The sequence below is a fragment of the Eptatretus burgeri genome, chromosome 7, assembly GCF_056783735.1.
Source record: "Eptatretus burgeri isolate ZD-2024b chromosome 7, Ebu_testis_v1, whole genome shotgun sequence".
NCBI classification, from domain to species: Eukaryota; Metazoa; Chordata; class Myxini; order Myxiniformes; family Myxinidae; genus Eptatretus; species Eptatretus burgeri.
This window is the reverse complement of record NC_140967.1, coordinates 68214389-68239050: the sequence shown is the minus strand read 5'-3', so window position 1 is coordinate 68239050 and position 24662 is coordinate 68214389. Positions and strand designations below refer to the sequence as shown.

The window sequence follows — 24662 nt, the reverse complement described above, 5'->3', positions numbered from 1 at the left end:
TCCACTCCACAATAACGGGACACACTCAAATTATTGGACTTCCACTCCACAATAACGGGACACATCCAAATTATTGGAATTCTACTCCACAATAACGGGACACATCCAAATTGCTGCATTTCCACTCCACGATAACAGGACACATTCAAACTGCTGGACGTCCACTCTACAATAACAGGACATTCAACTTGTTGGACGTCCTCTCCACAATAATGGGACACATTCAAACTGCTGGACTTCCACTCCACAACAATGGGACACTCAATGCTGGACATCCACTCCACAATAACAGGACACATTTAAATTGTTGGACTTCCACTCCAGAAGAACAGGACACATTCAAACTGCTGGACGTCCACGCGACAATAACAGCACACAAATTGTTGGACATCCACTCCACAATAACGGGACACATTAAAACTGTGGGACATCCACTCCACAATAACAGGACACATTCAAATTGTTGGACTTCCACTCAACAATAACAGGACACATTCAAACTGTGGGACGTCCACTCCACAATAATGGGACACATTCAAAATGTTGGACTTCCACTTCACAGTAATGGGACACTCAATGCTGGACATCCACTCTAGAATAACAGGACACATTCAAATTGTTGGACTTCCATTCCACAATAATCTACCCCCAATAATCCACCCAAGCCCACCTCCTTCAAATTCCCTGCTTTCCTTCCTGAAAGTCCCTGTAATGTCCATCTTCTATTCCCCATGTTCCCTGTCCCATCCCTCTCCCTTCCACAGATCTCCTAATGTCTCTGTTCCCCACTGTTTTGTCCTTCCCACTCCCTCCCCTCTTGTCTCATGCTCCCCTTGCTGTGCGTTGTGTGTTAGCTCTCATACGAGACTCAACAAGGTATAAAAATAATAATAATAATAATAATAACAGGACACATTCAAGCTGCTGGACATTCACTCTGCGACAACAGGACACATTCAAATTGTTGAACTTCCACGACACAATAATGGGACACTCAATGCTGGACATCCACTCTACAATAACAGGACACATTCAAATTGTTGGACTTCCACTCCACAATAACGGTTCACATTCAAACTGCTGGACGTCCATGGTTAAATAATAGGACACATTCAAATTGTTGGCCATTCACTCCACAATGACAGGACACATTCAAACTGCTGGACATCCACTCTACAAAAACTGGACACATTCAAATTGTTGGACTTCCACTCCACAATAACGGTTCACATTCAAACTGCTGGACGTCCATGGTTAAATAACAGGACACATTCAAATTGTTGGCCATTCACTCCACAATGACGGGACACATTCAAACTGCTGGACATCCACTCTACAAAAACAGGACACATTCAAATTGCTGGACTTCCACTCCACAATAACGGGACACATTAAAACTGCTGGACGTCTACTTTATAACAGGACACATTGTTGGACGTCCACTCTACAATAACAGGACACATTCAAACTGCTGGACATCCACTCTGTAATAACAGGACACATTCAAATTGTCGGACTTCCATTCCACAATAAGGGGACACATTCAAAATGCTGGACATCCACTCTACAATAACAGGACACATTCAAATTGCTGGACTTACATTCCACAATAATGGGACACATTCGATTTACTTGACTTCCACTCTACAATAATTTGATGGTGCTGAAAGGGACAACACAATGTGAGATGCTGAAGGCTGTTTTAATTGCTGTACAACCAAATGATGCAGGACACAATACAAGAACTTCAGGATGCACGAGTTTGTCTATTGACCTCCTTGTGGTTAAACTTCCAAAATCTTGGCTGAATGCACAGCTCAACTGTTTTGTTCCTTGTTTCTTCCATATGCATATGAGGAACCATCCACCAAAGGCTGTGTTAACCAACTCTTCCCTCCCAGGGCTTCAAGCAGTTGGTGCACAAATATCTCAGGTCACCCTCCCCCAATCCTTACCCACAATATTTATTACCATCTGTCAGTTCATACTCTCCATCACCTTGCTTTTTCATGAGCCTTGTTTTTGTGGAGAGAAAAATAATTCAGCACAACCGAGTACATGGGAAGCCATACAGCAAAATGCTTGCTCTAACTAAAATATGTGAGGGCAGAGGAGGTGTTTAAATTGATGGGATTAAAATTGGTGAGAACTGTTTACATACGACCTTATTCCAAATATAATTCAAATTTGAAAGGTATTCCAGTTATTAAGACAACTGCATTTATGTTTTTCACCCATTCTCGACATGATGGAGAGGGTATTGTAATTGGTCTGTGTATGCAAGCATACCAACTTTAATATATGTCCCTTGGGCTCGCTCTCTCAGTCTCTGTGTCTGTGTCTGTCTCTCTCCCGTTATTTTACACAATAAATGAGGGGTGGGTGCAGAAACTTCATTTTGTGCCTGGAGCTGGTAATCCCTCCTCCCTTCCCCAGTGATCAGTAACCATGTGCACTGTGCCGCATGCAGAGGTGAAAATTGCAAGACGTCTCCCCATCCTCTTGGGAGGTGGGGGAGAAGAAGGAGAGTGGAATTATTTTGTGCCCATCACCTGACCCTGGGTACACCCAGCATGTATGCAAAATGTGGTGGAGACTGGCCACGCCATTTATGATTGTATAAGGTTCAGACATACATACATACATACATACATACATACATACATACATACATACATACATATACCCACAGAGAAATGCTAAATTTCAGCACAATTTAGTTGATTTCCCCCCCCCCCCCCATTTTTTATTTATTTCAAAAAATGTCGAAATGTCGATTGTATAGCATTTGGGAAGTCAAGCAATTTAACTCAAGTAAGTCATGTAAACATAGGGTTTAATTATTGTCACGAGGGTATGTAAAAGCATGGGATACAGTAAATTAGTGCAGTAGTAAACGAAGCATGACTTCGAATGTCGAGAAAGACGTCTCTGCCTGTCACACACACAGCATCCAACATGAATGAAATTGAAAAATTGATGCACAAAGAAAAGAAAATAGTTCAATGCTCAACAGAATCAATAAGCAGCATTCACAACACCAACATTACAGCATTGACTCCAAACGTTTCATGCGTGACAATTTGGTGGTGTGTACAAATTTATTTGTCAATTCAAAACAATCATGCCACATACCATCTACACCGACAATTGCAAGGGAGAATACCTACAATCCAATCCTTACCATATCCTGTACATCCGTTTCCTCATTTTCTATCTTCTGTTTGGGTACGTCGTCAAGAGTCATGACCTGAATAATAACGACATGTTTTAGCAATCATTTAAAGCCGTATAGTGTTTTAAAGCCGTATAATATAAATAATTTAAAACCATTCAAAAACAGTTTTTCCTCCTTGGAGTTTCCTTCTCCATGCATGCGTGTTTGACGTCCTGTTTTTGTCTGTTACGTCATGATCTGTTCAGTGGACTAGCTCTTCCACAAGTCTAGATTATGTTGTTGTTCGTCTTTCGGCTGCTCCCATTAGGGGTCGCCACAGCGGATCATCCGTTATGATCCGCATACTGATTTGGCATAGGTTTTACGCCAGATGCCCTTCCTGATGCAACCCTGGTCGCCTCTTACGACACAGGGATAAGGATTGGGTTTCGCCATGATTCCAGGCTGCCCAACACCCTCTCATAGCGTGGCCCAGCGCAGAGCTCCCGTCCTCAAGCGATCCTCCAACCCAAGCCTCCGAGTAGCCGGATTACAGGCGCACGCCACTACGCCCGGTATACAAGTCTAGATTATGTATACAAAAAAAAGAAAGAAAAAAAATTACCCCCGTGTGGGGGTGACGGTCATATCTATAATACCACAAGTTCTCAATGTTCAGTTCAGGTAACCGCGAAACAGTCCAAACTAACCGTTTAGATTGAAATAGTTCACAGAGATACACTAGGATAATACCACTAATGACATAATTAATAAATATGTATTGTTCATTTAGTACCTGGATTAACACATCAGAATCAACAGTAAGTGCAATACGTGGTTTTCCGGTCCGTCCACTCTCTGGGGACATTTCACTTCCCGTTGTAGAAAGAAAACGAAAAAATAGGCTTAGCTCTCTGAGATTATGATAATCCTGTAGATTATTCTTCACTGATTATAATGCAACTTTCAGAATGAAAATGGGTCAAGTATTTATAGAGATATTGAGGTTTGAAAAATCGTTAGAGCTAGCAAATTCATTAATTATTAATTCCACAGAAGTTTCATGACACTGCACAAAGTAACCTGTCAGGTTTGTAAAAACATTTTGTATGCCAGATTCATTAATTATTCATTAATTATGGAATGTACTCATTGATATATTAATCAGAGAGCCCGAAGCATGTAGCATCATTTATCATTTATCCCCTCATCCGGGATCAGTGGCCTCGCCCCACAACCTGCAGCCCTATGTCCGCGGTTGATTATGTTAGATATCGGCACGATTGAGAGGAGCCTGCGAATTATCCCTGCTGATGCACTGAATTGATGCAATCGTTCGGCCAGAATATTCGTTGTCAAGATGTTGCGTGATTAAATCACCAATACAGTCACTCGAATTTATACCGCCGACATACTTCTTAACAATCACCTTCGCCCCAGAAACCACAGTCAATCTGAACCACGCCAGCCACTGCTCAGACACCATGACCGGACGACTGCGCAGTTCTACTGCGCAGTTTGGGTAAAGATGACTCGGCATTTTGGCGCGCGCGCACGAAATTATATTTTGAAAATAAATGCCGACGTTTACATTTCGGGTTTTGAAACTTTTGCACCTTCGGCGGAAAATGTATAAATATAAAAGGCTAAAAATGTGTTTTATAGCGAACGAAGTGAGCTTAATACTTAACGCGTGCACGTGAGAGAATAGGAAATAACAACAACAACAACAACAACAACAACACAATAGCCCTGGCTATTTCGAATCCGTGGCGTTAGCTATGAATTTTTGCTTCCGGTTGTTGTTAAACGCTGTGCGGTGTATAAACACGATTGGGTTTTATTTCTATCTCGTGAATATTGCTTAACGCGTGCACATGAGAGAATAGGAAACAACAAAAACAACACAATAACTTGGCAATTGTGAATCCGTGTCATTGGCTATGACCATTTTGCTTCCGTTTTTTGTTTTGTTTCTGGTTTTTTTTTTGTTTCCGGTTTTTTTTTTCATGGGGAATGATGCATGCCGGGAGATCATGACCGGAAGTGTTTATTTATTTATTCAATTATTTTTTTCCCAAAGTTAATTTTATACTTCCGAAGGTGATTTTTTTTCATGACAGGAAGTGTTTATTTTGTATTTAACATTACCGGGAGTGATTTTGAAACTCTTTCCGGAACTTTTAATTTATTTTATTCTTGACCAGAAGTGATCGTTTATTTATTTATTTATTCAATTATTTTTCCCAAAGTTAATTTTAATAAAGATATCTCCCGCATCATCAAAAAATATTTTAAAATCGCGATTTACATTATTTGTTCGCTGATCCCGAATTCAGGCCGAAGTAACCGGAAATTGTGTCAAAATCATCAGCTGTGCGGCGCTTACATGTACCACGGTATCGTTGGCAAGTATACAATTGTGAACAAGTTTTATGTAAAGTCAGAAGCGAATGTAAGAAGAATTCTACATTCGCTTCTAGGCTTTGCCTATTCCATATTATTTAGATTTCATTTCTCCTTCCTTCCTTCTTTGCGAATCGCATCGGCGTTTTTGGCCATCTTCCAGATCACGTGACGATCAAACAGGAAGGAAATTCAAAATCTGTCCGGTTAGATACAAGATATTATTTTTTACTATCATAATCAATAAACAGTTGCCGAATATCTTGTAGAATGGCAGACTAGATAGGTTTTGAAAATGGCGATTTTTATAACTTACGTGACCTCGTCTCTGACCTTGAACCTGGACAAAAGTTACATCGTTGTGCAACACTCATCGACCTCTTCCCACATACGAAGTTTCATCAAGATCGGAAAGAAAAATTGTTGACGGACGTACGGATGGACGGACATTTGGTCCGGCTTTATTAGGTCATCTCGGTAGAGATGACCTAATAAAAAGAAGTGTTCATTTGTTCAATTCGGACATTGCTTGGGCATTTCTTGGTGCATGGTTTTATCGACGGCAATGGGAAATTGTTTGCCAAGCCAGGCGTTCCGTTGGAGTGCTTGTTTGAGCCGTTTGCTGAATTAAAGTGTCTTCTAAATTACCTAGCCAAATTGTTTTTCCACCTGTCACACACAGCTGTTAATAAAGATTAATGTTTATGCACATCTCCTTGTATAAATGCAACTTTGATTTTTCAGTGAAAGCCACTCAAATTTTTGTGTTGTATATAGTACGTACTGTAGTCGGTAGGTAATTACACTGACTCCAATCTGCCGATTCCCGAAAAACTGCCAATATTGGCCAAGCACGTGTGTGTGCATGCGTATTTCAGAAAGCATAACATTTTCTCTCTGCTAACACCCCTCCCCCGCCCCCCAACCACCCGTCTCTTTCTCTCTCTCCCGTCCTTGCTCTATCCCCTTCAAATACAGTGCAGCACCCTCCTCCCACATCTCTCATTCTCACCTCCCCCCCCTCTCTCTCTCTGCCTCTGGACATATCCGGACGGTGGTTAAGTCTGGACGGTAGTCATCTCCATACGTGACAGGACGGAGATTATGTCCGGGTGGCGTTTGGCTCTGGACGGTATTTATAGTATGACCGGTAGAAAATGGATTTCAGACATTATTTTGTTTCCATCTTCACTGTTATTCTACGCAGAAGCATTTTGATGAGACAGTATGAATCGGAATTAACATTTCACATCTGCCTTCCCTTCTTCTCACCACTCTCTGCCTTCCCTTCCCCCTCTTTTTCCCCCTCCACCTCATCACTCTCCCCCCTCTTTTTTTCCCCACCATCAGTATTCCCATCAGCAAAGCGATGGGTGGTATTTGTTATGTAGACACACACACACACGGCTTTGCTTCATTATTTTTGGGAGCGATCGAGGCATCGTTCAGTTGCATATACACCACCCGCCCAAATAAAGGGATGCGTCAGAAGACCATGTTGCATGCATGGAACAAGATCGCCCTCAGGGCGGGTACTCTGTTACTATATTTAATGTTCCAAACATAATTACCACTTCAAACTGGGCACTTTCTGCATCCTTCACTTTTGTGAAGATGTTTGAAGACTTTGAAGATGGTAACACCGTTTCTTCTTCATCTGATGCCATTACCTACAAAGTGAAGAAATGGGGCAATTAAGCAGGGGGTAGAGGGAGTGTCAGCTCATGTGAGTCAAATGAGTTGTCGTAAAATATGGAAATGTAGAAACTAAGCAAACGCATTCACAAAGGATGAACAGGAAAAATTATGCAAACAAAAGGCATGCAGCGATTACAGATCATATCCGAGCAGCATGTTTGAAAGCAGGCACACAATAATCTACTGCACGACCAGACAGAAAAATTGAAAAATGACGACCAAAATTCAAGACCTTTAATGAGGCAACTAGTTTATCACATTGCTACGAAACTGAAACTGGAGTGCAATATAGTTTAATCATACTAAAATTCAATTCATGAGCAGACATTCTGAAATTAAAAAAGGCTGATACTTGTCAGCCTCATTCTTTTGTGACAGGGATGTTTTACATATGTAGTCTAAGTAATCCGTTGGGCATAAAAAAACAAAAAATGAATCAGTCATCATCCGTTTATGTCTTTACTCAGAGAGAAACTGTGAAGGTGACTTCACAGAAACCGAATGTTTTTATTACTCTCACCGGAGAAGAGGGTATTGCATTTGGGTCCGCTCTCCGCACAGGGCTGGATTTAGACATGTGGTGGCCCCTGGGCAGCCTTCAGTAGTGGAGGCCCACCCTACCTTGGAATACTAAAAAGGTGACAAGACATATTTACAGTCATCCATAAAGTATATTTTTCAAGAACAAAGAATCTGAACTTCCATATAAAATAGAGAATGAGATAAGATAAATATCTTATATCTGTTATAGATTAATATCTTATATCTGTTCCACTAACTACCAACTACCATTCAGGCACTCACAAATACATTTTTCCTTACAATTTTTTTTTCATGAAATATGTGGAGGCCCCCTGGTTGTGGAGGCCCCTGGGCATCTGCCCAGCTTGCCCATGCTTAAATCCGGCCCTGTCTCCGCAACCACTTGTCGGATTGAGACGAAACTTTCACCACAGGAGCGACTACTCATGGAGAATGTTTTATTGATAATTATGATGCCATAGGTCATGTGGTGTGGCAGCCATTTGGAAAAACGGAAAAAGCTTTGGACCTCTATCTCTGAAACTGCACCAAGGAAAAAATTGAAACTTGGAACATGGCAAGTACTCATGGGGAATAAGTGCGATTTTATTTCACGACGTCATATGTGCCTTCGTCATGATGTCATAACTGCATTTGTAGAACGCTACATCTTATCAGTATGGAAATTTTGAGGGTCATCTAAGGATAATATGGTCCACAGAAAAACAATTGACGTCAGTGGTCACGTGATTCGGCAGCCATATTGTTTTTTTTTAAAACCTTCAAAAATCTTCTTCTCTGAAGTGGCTGAAAAGATGGAGGCGAAACTTTACACATGTGACCACCAGTCCATGAGGAACAAAAGTTTCACACATATGACGTCAAAGGTCACATGGTTTGGCAGCCATATTCGATTTACCCTAAAACCCATTTAAAAAAATCTTCTTCACAACGGCTTGACAGATTGAGGGGAAACTTCACAAAAATGTTGTCCAAGCCATGAGTGTACAAATTTGTTAAGAAATAATTGAAACTATTAAACATTTTCTCTGGAACCGCTTAATCAATCAACGTGAAACTTTCACAATTACGATCTAGTCGTGATGGAGAATACATATTTTAAATTTCAACTTGATCAGACGTAAGGTCTGACATCCAGAATTATTTAATTTTTTTGATCTGGGTTCTTTTTCTTATTATTTTTGAATAAGGCTCACTTGGCTGTGCATGGATGGGTTTGAGGGTTTTGGGGTAGCAGCTGAAATGTGAATCCTATCCAGGTTCCTCCTGATGACTTCATCTTTGCTTTTTTTCTTGTTTGGGTTCCTACTGATTACTCCAATGCAGGACTGCATGTACCTATTTGGTCTTCCATTTGATTTGAATTGAATATATTTTAATCCCATTCTAAATTCAATTGAATAATAATTTAAAACAAGTGAAATCCTTCAATACAGCACGTGTGGTGAAGCAAATGAGTACACTAATATTAAAATATGCAATTTATGATTTTTCAGTTGAAAAACAATTAAAAAGTGTACTTAATATTTGAAATGTAAAAATCTTGTTATTATTGTGATAAGCACCTTTATATATATAACAGAAGAAATGAAATCATTTGATACAGCGTGGCAGGAGGCTGCAAAAGAATGATGGCATAAGAAGAACTTAGCTTTCAGCGTTCGGCGCGAAATTTGATGGTGGGCGGAAGTGACGTCTTTCGGCGCGAAATGTGATGGTGGGCGGAAATGACGTCTTTCGTTCATTCGTACATGAGAGGGGCGCGTTTCTTGGTTTTTTCCCGTCAAGCAATAAATTCAATGGTTTTCACATATACAACATTAGTTTCACAAATTTCCATTGAACTACTCGGGTATTTCCATCAATTCTCGCTATTTCTGTCTAGGTTACGCACTGCATCTACCGGACGGCCGTCATTGGCTGTCCTGAGGCATGTGGGGGGGGACAGGGGACACCGGAGACGTTGTAGACACCGGGGACATTTCAAACTCGGTGCAATTGTATACAGCGCACGCGCTGTAAAAACGTTATGGGTCATGGACAGGTGTCCAATCAAAGCGGGGTTGCATCAAAGGAGGACGTCTTGGGTCCTGGTCATCACAGCCAGCAGTTATAAAGTGGCAGTTCTAATTATGGTATGTCTCTTATTAATTACGTAACACACCAGTACACAATTGTCACAAAAGACACCACACACAATGACACAAACACCACACAAAACTAGTCCTGGCGAGGGTCTGCAATCTCCGATTGCTCTTTTTCTTATTATTGTAACGGGAAAATTAAAAGATGGTTGGGACTCAGTCGATGATCTTCTGTGTGTTCATACCTCAGCGATGGCTGTGACTCCTTTAAATATTCGAAAAAATTGAACCGATTCTGAAAAACAGCTGCATATCTGTGCGTGATAGTGTAAAAAGTTGAAATCAATAGCTGGAACTCATCATGAATGCTCATTAGTATCAGAAATGCTCTTTAGTGGTGTTGCATGGTTACATGACAATGTCAGAGCTCACACAATAAAAATAACCACTGCAACACTCATTCAGGTGGGGTGGGAGGTTCTAAACCATCCACCTTATAGTCCAGATCTGCCAGCTTGTGACCTCTTTTAGCCACTTAAGAAACACTTAGATGGCGTCAAGTTTGATATTGATGAGGAAATGAAGGCCAATGTCCTCAAGTGACTGCATTCCTATCCAAAACACTTCAATACAGCTGGCAGTAAAGCAGTACTGCCGATAGGACAAGTGTGTTCCTGTTGCTGGGGAGGATGTTGATAAAGTGAAAGTTTCACGGTTTGAGAAATCATTTTTGTGTGGTACACCAAGTGTGGGTAAACCTCAAAATTCCTTCATAAATGGAATTGCTCACCAAGTGTGGGTAAATCTCAAAATGTCCTCATAAATGGAATTGCTCATTTCATCAACTTGGTGACTTATGGAGCCAAAAACCATGCAAGTTGTCATGAATACGAAACCTGCCAATGCATTTTCTTTCAATGATTCAAGTACTCTGTGATTTTTGAATGAGTGAAATACAATATAAATTCCTTTGTGAGTTGCAGAGGGGGCAGCTTGGAACGACTTTCAGGGTTTGAAAGAGCCTTCTCTCTATTGGCTATAATTGATATACACTGGCTGAAGGACATTGTTTACATCCATACCTCTCGCAGATGCAATCGGTGTCGTTTCAAAGTGCCTTGAGGTAGAATCCAATTTGAAGGACTGCATAATCGCTTAATATTGATAAAGTGAAAACTGTTAACATGCTTGAACACCACTCATTTCTCATTCAAAGGACAGCACCATTTACAACAGCGTGGTTGTGCTCTGGGTTCGCCCGTCTCACCCACAGGAGCGAACTTGTACATGCAGCAGTTTGAACAGAACACCTTGACCGATTTTCCCGGTACTATACCACAGAATTGGCTCAGACATGTTAACGACATTCGTAGTTCTTAAGAAATCGAAACAGCATGATTTCCTTATATTCTTCAATCATCACAACTCCAACAAGTTCACACAGGAGGGCTGTAAAGGTAGCAAGTTAGCTTTTACCTGACTGTGAAGTACGGGTCAAAGAATGAGGCTCTTTGGAATTTTGTGTGTCGAATATCAACCCACACAAACCAATACGTTCAGTTCAACCCTCACTACCCATTCATTCACAAGCTTTCAGTGATTCAGGCCCTCATCCATAGAGAGGATTCCATTATATTTTATATTTCAGGAATACTGATAAGGAGAAAGAAAACATCAGACAGGTTCTTCAAAAGTGTGGTGACCCAAGATGGACTTTTCTGAAAAGTTGAATGGCCTAAACAGGAACGACAGTCCACTCACTCAATATTCAAGTCAGACAAGAAAAGAAAACACAACTTTGGTCACTATACCCTCGGTTGCAGGCTTATCGGACAGGTTGAAACAATCCTTCTCAAAGTTTGGGATCTACACTGCTTTCAAGGCCCAAAATACTACAGCCAAGAGAACTTGTGCATTTAAGGATCAGCCCCCGAAGGAAATGAAATGCAATGTGATGCATGGTGAAAGATGCGATCAGGTGGATTGCAAGGATTATTATATCTGGGAGATACAACAGTTGTTCAAAGCGCAGATGAGCCAGCATTGTAGGCTGAGCACCATAGAGTATTTTTTGACTCAGCAATGTATTCTCATCTGCAGACTACAGGCCACATATTTAGTACCAAGGATCGAAGTAGTGATATTGGACAGTGAAAGCAAGTGCTTTGAACCTGGGATGGCGTGGGGCAAAGGAATCTATTTTAGAAAGATTGGAGGCATCGTAGTTCAACAAGAATGGAGGTCTCCGCATCAATTTACCCATGTGAGATATTGGGTGCTTGGGGAGGTTCCTCTTCATCTGTAACACGAGTGAAGGTCACGTGATACTCTCATCTCATGATATTTGTCATCAACGATCATAACGTGACTTTCCTGCACAACATAAAAGAGGAATGGCCAATTCAGCTGAGGTCATTGCCTGCTGAAGACGATTAGGTAAATCGGCATGACATTGCATAGTGAATCCAATTCCAGTATTTCATTTAATCGCATTATTGTTTCTTTCTGGATGAATCACGACCTTCATCAATTTATGGCTGAACCTTGCTTTGGCTTTGGACAAATAGGCCATGACAAACAACAATGAAATTAGTTTGCAAGTTGCGACCCATACAAGGATTATGGGATTAAACATATTATATTGACCATACTTATTGTGTTGTGCCGCAGTGAACAAACTAGAATGGCACTTGGTGGAATGCATCCCTCTGCCAGGCTGAACAGTTTACGTTTTGTATTCCACCAATAGGCCGGATCTGGATCCAGACTTGAACCAAAATCGAATAGGCTTGTTCTCCTAACCTAACCAACTTGTACATCTCGTTTTGTCAGAGCTCTCCACAACGTTTTGAAATATCATGATATACATCGTTTTTGGCACAATCTCTCAATGATGAAGAATAACCTAAAAAAATGTTTTTTAAAAATTCTTCTACCCAGATCTGGATCGTCACAAAAATCGAATAGGTTCGTCCTTGTCACACACCCAACCTGTCCACCATGTTTTGTCCAAATCCGTCCATAACTTTTTGAGATAGACAAATTGATTATATTTTGGTGAAGATCCGGATGCTAAAATTTAAGTGATTATTCACCATCGAGTGATGGGGCTATAAATGATACACTGTCGGACCATGCTATACGCAGATTTGTGGGTCATAAAATGTGACCTGCTTCATCATTTGCACTTCACGTATTTTCTTAACACTTCAGGACTGGACTCCTATATCCACCTGGGAAATTGGAAAAAAAATCAGCCAACATCACAGCATTACATAAAACATAGGGGCAATACCCCAGGGCGCTCTCCTGGTAGCGGCTGGATAAGATAACCAGGGAACCACTGGTAGGCATGGATGACCCACAAAACATGGAACGAGGAAGAAAGTAAATACCTATGGATTTATTTTTTAATTCTGTGAACAAACTGGTACATGACAGGTGATAAAGGTTGTGGTCAAGTTTCATCAAAATTGGTTGTATAGTTTCAGAGAAGAAAGCAAATACATATTTTGGGGGCAACCCCCGTAGACCCCCTTCGACCGGGACATTTTTTAAATGCCACGAACAATCTTTGGTGCATCATGGGTGATGAAGGTTGGAGTCAAGTTTCATTGAAATTGTGTGTGTAGTTTCTGCGAAGAGAGGAAATACTTATTTGGAGGCCCAGACCCACTGCAGACCCTCTGGAATCTGATTTTTTTTTAATGGCATAAACAAACTTTGGTACATCACGGGTGATGAAAGTTGTGGTCAAGTTTCATCGACATTGTGTGTAGTTTCGGAGAAGAGAGGAAATACCTTTTGGGGTGTGGGTGGGGGGGTCAAAAACCTCAGTCGACCCCATTAATGAGCGCAGATTTTGATTCATTCGATATACTTTGGTACATCATGGGTGATGAAAGTTGTGGTCAAGTTTCATCAAAATAATGTGTGTAGTTTCGGAGAAAAGAGAAAATAACCTATTTTGGGGGATCCATCCCCCCGCCCCCCACCCCCTGAAACCTTTTTAATGAGTGCAGATTTGGAAGCAGTCAATACACCTTCATTGGCCATCAGATATGAAGCCTGTAGCCAAGTTTCATCAAAATTGTGTGCTTGGTTCAAGTGATAATGACTGAAATGTTTATGGACTGACTGACTGACTCACTCACTCTCACATACGGACACTGCGCGATCGCATAAGCTCACCGGATTAAATTCAAGGTGAGCTAAAAAGGTGCAAAAACGGATCCCCTGAACTACAGCTTGATTATCTTGCTTAAAAATGTTTTTGCATACATTGTCATGGTTCGTATAAGAGTTAACACACAGAACATACAACAAAGGGAGCAGGAGACAAGAGGGGTGAGAGTGGGAGGCACAAAACGGTGGTGAACAGAGACATTAGGAGATCTGTGGAATTGAGAGGTAGGGATGGGGCAGGGTACATGGGGTAAACAAGTTGCACACCACAGGGACTTTCAGGAAGGAAAGCAGGGAATTTGAAGGTGGATTAACAGGGGAAGAAAAGATCATGGTTTTGGATGGGGGATGATAGGAGTTGGTGGTGAACAGCTATTGTGAAGACCTAGAGGGAAGAGTGCGATTGAAGAGTGTGTGAGAGTTTGTTCCAGAGGTGGGAAAAAGCAGAATGAAAGAGTGAAGGTGAGCAATAATTATTGATTTTGGCAGTTTTACCAGAATGGGTTGCTGGAGTGGCCTGTGGAAATATAGGGGGGGGGGGGGACAAAGCACAGATGGAGCGGTGGAGTGGGGTGGGGTGGGGCAAGGCTGGAGAGGATACGGTAGAAGACAGAAAGACCACCCGCCTGCCTGTGGTGAGAGAAACCCAAAGACTCAGCTTCATCACGGGAGATACGAATGATGCTAAAAGCCTTGGTTTCCACAGTGTAAAGCCAAACTAGGTGTGAGGCAGGAGCACCAGCCCAGAGGGGAGGCAGTACTCCATCAAGCTGCAGATGAAGGCTTTTGTATGAGGTTAGGAGCTCAGGTGTGTCAAGGAAGGACTTCACACAACAGAGGTTGCCGAGTCGGCGACTGGCTTTGGAGGCCAGCTTGGAAATGTGGCTTTTCCAGGAAAGATCATGGTAGAGAGGGAGGCCCAAAAGCTTGAATAACAGGACTTCTTCAAGAGGGTTGCTGAGAAATTAGATGGGGGGCTTATCCAGATGGTCCTTTCAGAAAGACATAGTGAGTGTGGGAGATTTGTCAGAATTGAAAGACATGTTCCAAGTGTTTGACCAGCTTGTGATTTTATCCAGGTCTGCAGAGAGTGAAGAGGGATGAAAGATGGTAGAAGCCTGAAAGATGCTGGCCTGCCAATCTGAGGGATGAAAGATGGTACAGCAGAGGGTGGAGTCATCAGCAAAGAAATAAAGAGGATTTTCCAGAGTCAGAGAGCTCATTGATGAAAAAAAGAAAAAGGACAGGGCCCAGACCGCTGCTCTAAGGAACTCCAGGCTGGACAGGAAGAGGACATGAGAGAATTCCATTAAGAGCCAAGAGCTGACTGCGAGAGCAGAGGAAGTCTACGAGCCATGAGTGGAGATTACCTTGGATACCATAAGAAAAGAGTTTTCTGAGCAATGTGGGGTGCCAGACCGTATCGAAACTCACGATATGTCGAGGGAGATGGCTCTTATTTCATGTCTGGCATTGAGGACCTCCGTCCATTGTTGGGAGAGCAGAAGCAGCATATCCAGGGTAGAGTGACCTGCTCTGAAACCAAATCGATGATCAGGAATCAAGCCATTTGAGAAGAGGAAGGATTTAATGTCAGAAGTGATGATGGATTCCATGACCTTGCGAAAGATTGGGAGCATGCTAAGGCCAAAAAAAAAAAAATGTTGCATTGGCGTAACGGGTCACTGAAAAATAGGGTAGGTCGGTCGGATCATTTTTTTTTTTTCCCTAATAAATCCCTCCCAAAATCTCCCCCGGCTCGAGTACCACCCTTTTTGTCGGCGGGTTCTGTCCGAAACACTTCCGGGTTTTTGCGATTGCGATCGCAATCAACAAGATACTTGAAAACGATAGCAAAACAACAAAAATAGCAATAAAATAGGGTCGGCAAAATTTTTCGATAGCAAAAAAACAAAAAAAAAACGTAGGGTCGGCGGAATTTTTAGGGTCGGGCGGGTTACGCCAATGCAACATTTTTTTTTTGGCCTAATTGGTCTGAAGTTGCAGGGATCTCTTTTTGCACCTTTTTCATGCAAAGCGGTAATGTTTGCCGATTTCCAAGCAGATGGCAGATGACCTTGAGAAAATGAGAGGGTGATTAGAACAGAGAGAGGGTGAGCAAGAGCAGCAGAGCAGGTTTGTATACCATGTGGGCTGATGTCATTTGGTCCGGTTGCAGAATCAGAGTCGAGGTTTGACAGCAAACTCTCCACCTTGTCGGGAGAAAAGGACAGAGTCCAGGAACAACTGAGTGCGGCTGTGTAAGGTAGGTACAGAGAGTGATGGGTTTGTTTGAGACACAAGATTCTGAAGCAAATACAGAGTTTAGGCATTCAGTCCTTTCATGGCCAGTGTCAGCAGTGCAGCCATTTGAGGTAAGGGAGGGGGATGGAGAGGGAACATACACCAGAAACAGATTTACCCAAACACCACCAGGATTTAAAGAAGGGAGACAGGTTGGATAGTTCAGATTTGAGATAAGAAAGATGTCGTTTCCTGGCTCTCCTGAGGGTAGACACACATTTGTTCCGAGCTTCATGGAAGGAATTGAGATTGCCTTCAGTAGGATTTGTCTTCCATTAGGTGAAGGTAAGTTGTTTCAGGACAACTGCCTCACCACAAGCTTCAATGTACCCTGGGCGGGAGGAAGGGGATGACAACTGAAGACGAGATGGGATAAATCTATGCATGAGAGAGAGCAAGTTTCTTTGAAAGAATTCCAAGGACGAGTTGATGGCTGAGGAAGTAGAGATGGGAGACAAGTCTAGAAGTTTGATGGCTGCTTGAAGTCTCTGCCAGTCAGCCTGAACGAAATGCCAGACTCATCAGCATTGAGGTGGTTCTCCAAGAACTGCCAGAGAGATGTCTACTTTATCATGCATATGGTCAGATGAACGAATTGGGGTAGAAGAAGAACAGCATGGCAGACAGGGAAATTGGTCAAAACCAAATCTAGAAGAGATAGAGTACCGTTGACTGAGATCCAGGTGGAGAACTCAACAGATTGTATCAGTCCCAATGAATCACAGAAGTCCTTTGCTGAAATGCCATGGCAGGTGAGAGAGGGACACACACCCAGTCAACTGGAATGACGACAATTGAAATCACCACATGTGAGGAAGAGAGAGTTGGGATGAGTGGATCGAAGTTGGTTCATGTTTCGGCGAGCGAGATGTAAATGGAGTCATCACTGTTTGGTGGACGGTACAATCTTACTATAATTCACCGTCTGACCATCTGTTTGTTCCCAGGTACCGCAAAAACGGCTGAATCGATCGCAACCATTTATTGGGTGTGTAATCCTGAGACCCCTGGAGTAAAATACGCATAAATATAATAACATGACCCCCTTGACGGTTCCCGTAGGGAGCGGGTGCTTCTAGTGCATATAAACCAGAGGTGGGAGCGGAGGGAAGCCGTAGCCAGAGGTATTCCTGGAGGTGTGGTAGAGTGAGGAATCGAGTTTTTGATAAAGAGAGCAACTCCACCGCTAGGACGGGGCTCAGGTGCTGTATATCATACCGGAAGAGGGGATAACTAGGGAGAGATACTAAGGAGCTCGGAGATGTCTTCAAAGAGGAAGGTTTCTGTTGAACAGATTATGTCTGATTTGTCAGTGGCAACCTATATGGAGAGATCTGTCAGGTTCGAGCGAAGGCCTTGGATGTTTGCGGTCCACCTTGTTAAAGGCCCGGTCACACCTTGACGTTTTAGCCAGCGATGGCAACATATTAAAATGTATGTAAAACGCTGGCTTACGTTGAACTTTTGATGTTTTTTTTTAAAGATTCGGACGTATTCATAGCGACTTGGTCTTATGTATAACGCATTGGTAACGGACACAGAACGTTTCGTTGTGTTATAGATAACTTATACCAACGAATGCTGAACCTGTTGTCGGCCTACACAACCGATGCCCAACGATAGTCTAACTTAGGCATAGCGCGTTGCACGCATCGCCGACGATGTCGTGACGTAGCCTATTAAAAGGCTGATGCACAACAATTCGAATCATAACTGCCCTAGAAATGGAAGTCTCAACATCGCGGTCACACCTTGGCGATCTTGCCAGCATATGCCGACATAAGAAAAATGTGTCTAAAACGTTGGGACACGTCAAATACGGTATGAGTAAGTTTGGTATACGTGAGTACAACGCTAAAGTACGCTATCATACGTCGTAGTAAGTAGAGTACGTCAAGAAATTTTAAACATGTTCAAAATTTTACGACGACGTGCGTATGACACACGTTCCGCATGCGATGGGGATAAGTTGTACACACGATATGTGGACGCTTACACATGTCCACAAAGGCTACTTATAAGCTACTCATAAGTCGAAACACGTCGCGGTAATGTCTTTTTTACGCGAAACTTATCTCTAACTTGTGTTTGACGTGCTTTGAACCAATTCTTTACGTAGTCCCAACACACATCGACGTACGTAGACGTATTCCAATGACGTCTTCCTGTCGACAAAAAAAAAAATTAACGTGTTTCTAGCTTACAACTGCCATATAAAGACGTGTTCCCAGCGGTTTTGGGAATTGCTATATAAAAATGCTGCTCATAAAAGGGGAACCCAACAGTGTTTTCGAGTCCTTTTTGAGTCGATGTCCATGTCAGCAGTAACAGTATCAGTATCAGTATTAGTATTAGTATGAGTAGTAGTTTGTTCATGTTGGCAGTAGTAGGTGAGTGTGAGGGGGAGGGTGTGGGTTATGATGGATCGTCCTTGCGTTTAACGATTTAAATGATAAACTCAACGATTTACATGGCTGCATCTCCACTATTGAAAGTAGACGCTTGCGCTCAACAATTGGATTTTTTTTACACTCAACGACTTTTAAACGGTACCACTCAGCTATTTTCATTGTTTACAATGAACGATTTAAATTGCTGTCACTCGCCTTTGTTTTTTGACGCTGGGGTTTGGAAATTTGAAGCGTTTCTTCTGAACGTGTTAAACCGCTCAAACTCGACTATTTTAAATAGACGCTGCCGATGGACAATTGGAATCATAGCCAAGCTAGACATCGAAGTGTGAACATCCTCGTCATGCCGAAGAAAAGTTTGAAGAATGCTGCAAATAAGTGTCCTGGCCGTGGCCGTGGACGCTGACGCAAGGACGATCCATTATACCGACGTCTTTCAGCCTATGAGTAACTTAAAAGTAACGTCTGTCGATGTGTGGCAACGATCGCGTAACGTGCCAACAACACGTTAATCATAGGTTAGAAATAAGTTTCGGGTACGCTAAACATTACCTCGGCGTGTCTCAACTTATGATTAACTTACAAGTAGCATGTGTTGACGTCTGTCAACGATCGCAGACCGTGCATACAACTTGTGGCCAGCGTAGCGGAACATGTGAGTCATACGCCGGCATACGTCGTGAAATTTCAAGCATGAAAAAATTTGAGGACAACCAAAAAGTACAACGTTTAAAGCCAACATACAACGACGTATGGCAGTGTTTTTCAGCGTGCTCTCAATGTTATCAAAACTTACCCATAACGTATTCAACGTGTGCCAGCGTTTTAGAAAAAAAATTCAAAAATCGGCATACGTTGGCTAAAACGTCAAGGTGTGACCGGGCCTTTAGGAAGAGGGAGGCAGGAGGCTTTTGGTGCAGGAAAGGGGAGGGGAAGGTAAGATAAGGGAGGAGAGGGGGGAGGTAGGGTGAGTTGTTGACAGTGTGTAGGAAATTGCAGAAGAGCAAGGTGAGAGGGCCAGATGAGGAGGAGGAGGACAAAAGGCTGAGTGATGATGGGATGAGGCACGGTGGGGCGCAATGAGAGGTGGCAGAGGGAAGTAGAAGATTGCAGGAAGTGGAGGAATGAGATGGAAGAGAGAGAGCATGGGAAGGAGGCAGCTCTGTGCAGGAGAGAGGGGCGCAACTTTGAGAAGGGGGAGTGAGGAGGAGATATGAAGGGGAGGGGTGAGGCGGGAGATTTGACGGAGAAAGGTGTGGGGAAGCTTTTGAGAAAGGTGAGTGGGAAACTTGGAGGGGGAAGGGAGTGAAGTTTGCTTTGAAGAGGGAGGAGGCAGCTGATTTGAGAGGGAGATGTGACATGGAAGCTTTGAGAGGGAGGGGAGACAATGAGAGCAGGCACAGCCATGTGGGAGGAGGAAGAGGGAAGAGGTTGGGAGAAGGGAAGGATGAGCCTGGGTAGTGGTATGGTGAAGATGAGAGTGGGCAGGGGGAGGAACAAGACTTGAGGGTGTGGGAAGAGGGGTAGGTGCGATGAGAGGAAAGAAAGAGCATGAGGGAGATTATAAGGTGTGTACTGATTGAGAGAGTGAGATATCTGTAAGGTTGGAACAGAGCCCACTGATGTTTGAACACCTGCAGATCGGGACACCAAAGGAGTAGCTGTTGGTAAAGCAGAGGACAGTGGAGAGCTGTTCAGAGAGGAAGTAGGAAGAGGGGCAAGATGGGAGGAGTGAGGAGGGGGTATAACAGGGGAGGAGGTAGATTAAAGGAGGTGGGGTGAATTGGCACTGAAGTTGGACAGAAAGCACCATTGAGGGAATACAAACATGCATTTCAAAATGTTTTTTTTTTTCTTTAATTCAGAGATGAAGTTTCAAGACGTTAGGAGAGGGGTGGAATAAAGGCGAGTTAAGAGAATGGATGAAGGAAACGCTGTAACAGTTGGACTTTTTTAGATACAGGATTCATGAAAAGACGAATTGGACTCAGCCTGTTGAAGAAAAAGAAAAAACAGTGTATTATAACAGAATAAAGATTTCCAAACAAGAGAAAGAGGAAGTTGAAACATTTTGAACAACCGTTTTTTTTTTGGTTTAAGGTTGGTTAAATGGGGGGAGGGGGGTGGTTAGAGTGAAGGAAAAAGACGGCAAAAAATATCATGAAGGTGAATACACTTTCACGATCACAGTGGGAATGGAAAGGGAAGTCAGCAAAGAGGGGGAAGTGGAAGAGGAGGAGGAGGAGGAGGCGGAGGAGGAAGAGGCGGCGGAGGAGGAGGAGCAGGAGGAGGAGGGGGTAGAGGAAGTCACATGGTTACAGAAGGTAAGTAAGGTGAGAAGGGAAAATTAAGTTTTTCTTTTTAAAAAATATTTTAAAACAGAGGTAGAGTAAAAGGAAAAATGTTGCAGAAAAGTTTGTTAAGGTATATGGTGAATAACTTCATGATCATAGTGGGAATGAAAAGGTGGGTCGGCAAGGAGGAAGGGGAAGGGGAAGAGGAAGAGAAAGAAGAGGAAGAGGAAGAGGAAGAAGAGGAAGTCATGTGTTTAAGGGAGGTAAGTAAGACAGGAAGGGAAAAAGTATACGTATTGTTATGGTTGTGGAAATTCGCAATACACCATAAAGGGTCCTCAGGTGAGATATATCGATAAGTCCATGTGTAGTTAGCCCAAACCCGTTGTATAGAGGGAATATATGTGATCCATTCGGGCTGCGATTCTTCAGTTAGCCGTTTTTCTTTTGCTGTCGTTATTTTGGTGCAAGAACAACAACGAACATCGCCACAACCAACATCTCAACGATCACGACATTCACTACACGACGCCAACAATCATGCCATTCACACCACAACGCCACCTTCCACAACTACGCTACCACCATCTTCGTCACTCGCCATTCAACGAGCACCGTGTAGTCACGATCTCCGTGGGACGGATGAAAGGAGCGGAGTGGCAGCAGCAACAAGGGTGCGAAGGGGCACCTCCCGCCCAAAACTCCCGCTTAAATATCTCCCGCCCGAATCTTCCTTCCCTCGTCGTCCTAAGTGAGAAAGGGGGAGGGGGTGGCGCGTCCTCTCCCGATTGGCGGGCGCGGTGTAACGCGGCCAGGGGAGAGGAACACCCTGCTTCGAGGCATTTTCTGGAAGTGTCTCGAAGGAAGGAGGAGCCAAGAATGGGGCGGGGCGCGGGACGGAGCGAAGGGCGGAGCCCCACCCTACAAAAGGCGTGGGCGTGGAGAGTCCCTGGTCAGTTGTCCCTGAATGAGAATTGTCGAGAGTTGTTGGAGAGTCCCTGCTTATGGTTCGTTCGTTCGGAGGAAGAGGTTGAGGTTCTGTTCGTTCGTTCGGGTCTGGTCATGGTCGGGTGAAAGTCGTCGAATTGGCGCAGGTCGTCGAATTGCCACGGGTCATCGAACCTGGTCCCTGGTGATTGTTCCTGGTCGGAAGGTCGGTCGGAGTCGGTACAGTCCCGAGACCCCGCTAATGGGACGGAGCGCCTGCCATTCCCCCCCCCCCCCGTCAGCACCGAGATGGCGGCGAAAACCCGGCCCATTCCCCCAGAACCCCGTCTGAGCTGTCGGGCGGACGACACGTGCAGGCGCGAGGCACGAGCCCAGTGGACCACGCCGGAGGGACTCGGAGTTGCGGTTGCCAAGGGCTGGACGACGTGCTCAGGGAAGTCGCGACTTCCTTTTATTTTGGGGTTTTGTGAAAATGTCTGTGGGTGGCGCCAGTCTTGAGAAGTAGAACTGTTTTAAGTGTTGCCGTGTGAATTGCCTTATTCGTTTGTAGATCTGCGTTGGTTCTTTGCTTGTGTTTTTCTTTGCATAAACGTATACGTGTATTACTTTTGTTCCTTTGTTTTACTGTCATATACATGCCTTCCGTGCTTCTGTGAATAAATGTGCTTGTCCAATTGTTCCCCGTTTCGCTGCGTCCTTTCCTTTGTTTGAATCACCATCTTGCATCACGTAAGGGATTAATCGTGGGTTTTAACAGCTGGTAATTATTCTGAACCTTCAAGGTCGACGATAACTCCGCTCGGTTATCCCTGCAGCACGGAACGAACCGCTTTAGCGGTTCGTGTCCGGAGTCGACCTGTGGCGTGGTAAAATCTCTCGGTAATCTACCCGCGCGAATAATTAGGTCAATCGATTATTTGGCGATCGGACCCTGTAGCGCGTGGGTAGAGTACGGACAAGGTTGTGGTGTGCTTGGAACACACCGTGACTCGTTTTCGGCGTTGATCCGGAAAGTTACGACTGAATTGCACGTTCGGTGGGCGAAGCGGCCGCTATTGGTTACACGCGGTCGTTCGCACACCGGCGGGGCACGAATTCACAACAGTATTATAGATATATGTGGAATGTGGCACTTGTATGTGTGGAAGAATTGCATTGCTCAGCCGTTGGATCACCCAGATTGTCCCAGTGCTCTGCCGTCTGAGCTATCAGCTGGTGGATCGCTCAGATGGCACAGCACTGGTACAGTTTTGCCAGAGGACCTGGGTTCAATTCCTGATCTGGGCCCATAATTTTTCCACATATATTTATGATGTTGGTTCTATCCTGTGCATTTCTCAATATATATTTTTTATATTTTAAGACATAAAGTAGAGGGTAGAGGTGGGAGGATTTGAAGGAGTTGAAAATGGATCGTGGTACAAATAAGCTGAAGGTAATAAGAAGAAAATACAATAAACACGATCGTGCACAGACGAAGGTAAGGGTCGGCCTCAAGGAGCCCGATATGAAAAGTCCGACAAATACTCACCAATTGGCACAAGTTTTAAAACAAAACCGAACTGGAAACACACATTAAACACGGAGACAAAAAATACAAGTAAAAACGTGACAAAAAAACATGCTTTCTGTACTTCCGATCATCAGCAAGGTCATGGAATCGATCATCACAGTTGACATAAAATCATTCCTTTTCTCCAACAGCCTCATCTCAGATCATCAATTCAGATTCAGACCTGGTCACACTACCTTGGACATGCTGCTTCTACTCTCCCAACAACGGTGGAGGCCCTCAATATCAGACATGAGATCAGGGCTTTCTCTCTGGACATATCTCAAGCTTTTGATACAGTCTGGCATTCTGCCTTGCTCTCCAAACTGTCTGTCTATGGAATATATGGCCAACACCACGATTGGATTACTGACTTCGTCCTCTCTCATAGAGAACGTGTGGCTCTCAACAGAACCCTTTCATCTCCTCTACCTGTCAAGGCAGTGTTCTGGGCCCCATATTATTCCTAATCTTCATCAATGATCTCCCTGACTCTGGAAAATCATCTATCTCTTTGCTGATGACTCAACTCTCTGCTGTGCATCTCTCTTCCTTCTCCTCAGACCTTGACAAAATCACAAACAAGTCAAGCACAATTTTGCTGATGTGTCCATATTGTCCACCTTTTGCGTTTTCCCTTACCCCTTAGCTCACCTTCATCCCTTGTTTGTCTGTCTCCGACTACTTTCTCCCTCTGCCGTGCTGTTGGTGTTTCCCCTTTCTCCTGCTGTTCCCTATGTTATGTTGGTCTCAATTTGTTCAGTGTCATCACTCTTTCATGAGCCTCGACCATGTGTATATATACATAATTATATCTTCTTCTTCTTTCGGCTGCTCCCGTTAGGGGTCGCCACAGCGGATCATCCGTATGATCCGCATTGTGATTTGGCACATGTTTTACACCGGATGCCCTTCCTGACGCAACCCTGGTCGCCTCTTATGACACAGGGATAATATACATAATTATATATATATATATATATATATATATATATATATATATATATATATATATTTAAAACAATGCCCTGACACTCGCGGACAGGGAAGAGGTGGAGAATGAAAAAAGAGGCGGAGTGC

The 24662-nt window shown here is 43.4% G+C and overlaps 1 protein-coding gene across 8 annotated transcripts in view; it reads right to left on the bottom strand.

The window, feature by feature from the left end:
- CTCF (CCCTC-binding factor) overlaps nt 1-24662 on the bottom strand; it is a 114928-nt gene that overhangs the window by 77019 nt on the left and 13247 nt on the right. For all 8 annotated transcript variants that reach the window (XM_085888909.1, XM_085888908.1, XM_085888915.1 and 5 more), the window contains 3 exons: nt 7782-7891; nt 7135-7233; nt 3185-3250 (listed from right to left, as the gene is read on the bottom strand). In XM_085888909.1, coding sequence (XP_085745035.1) covers nt 3185-3250; nt 7135-7233; nt 7782-7838 — 222 coding nt within the window. In that variant the 5' untranslated portion in view covers nt 7839-7891. The remainder of the gene's footprint in view (nt 1-3184; nt 3251-7134; nt 7234-7781; nt 7892-24662) is intronic.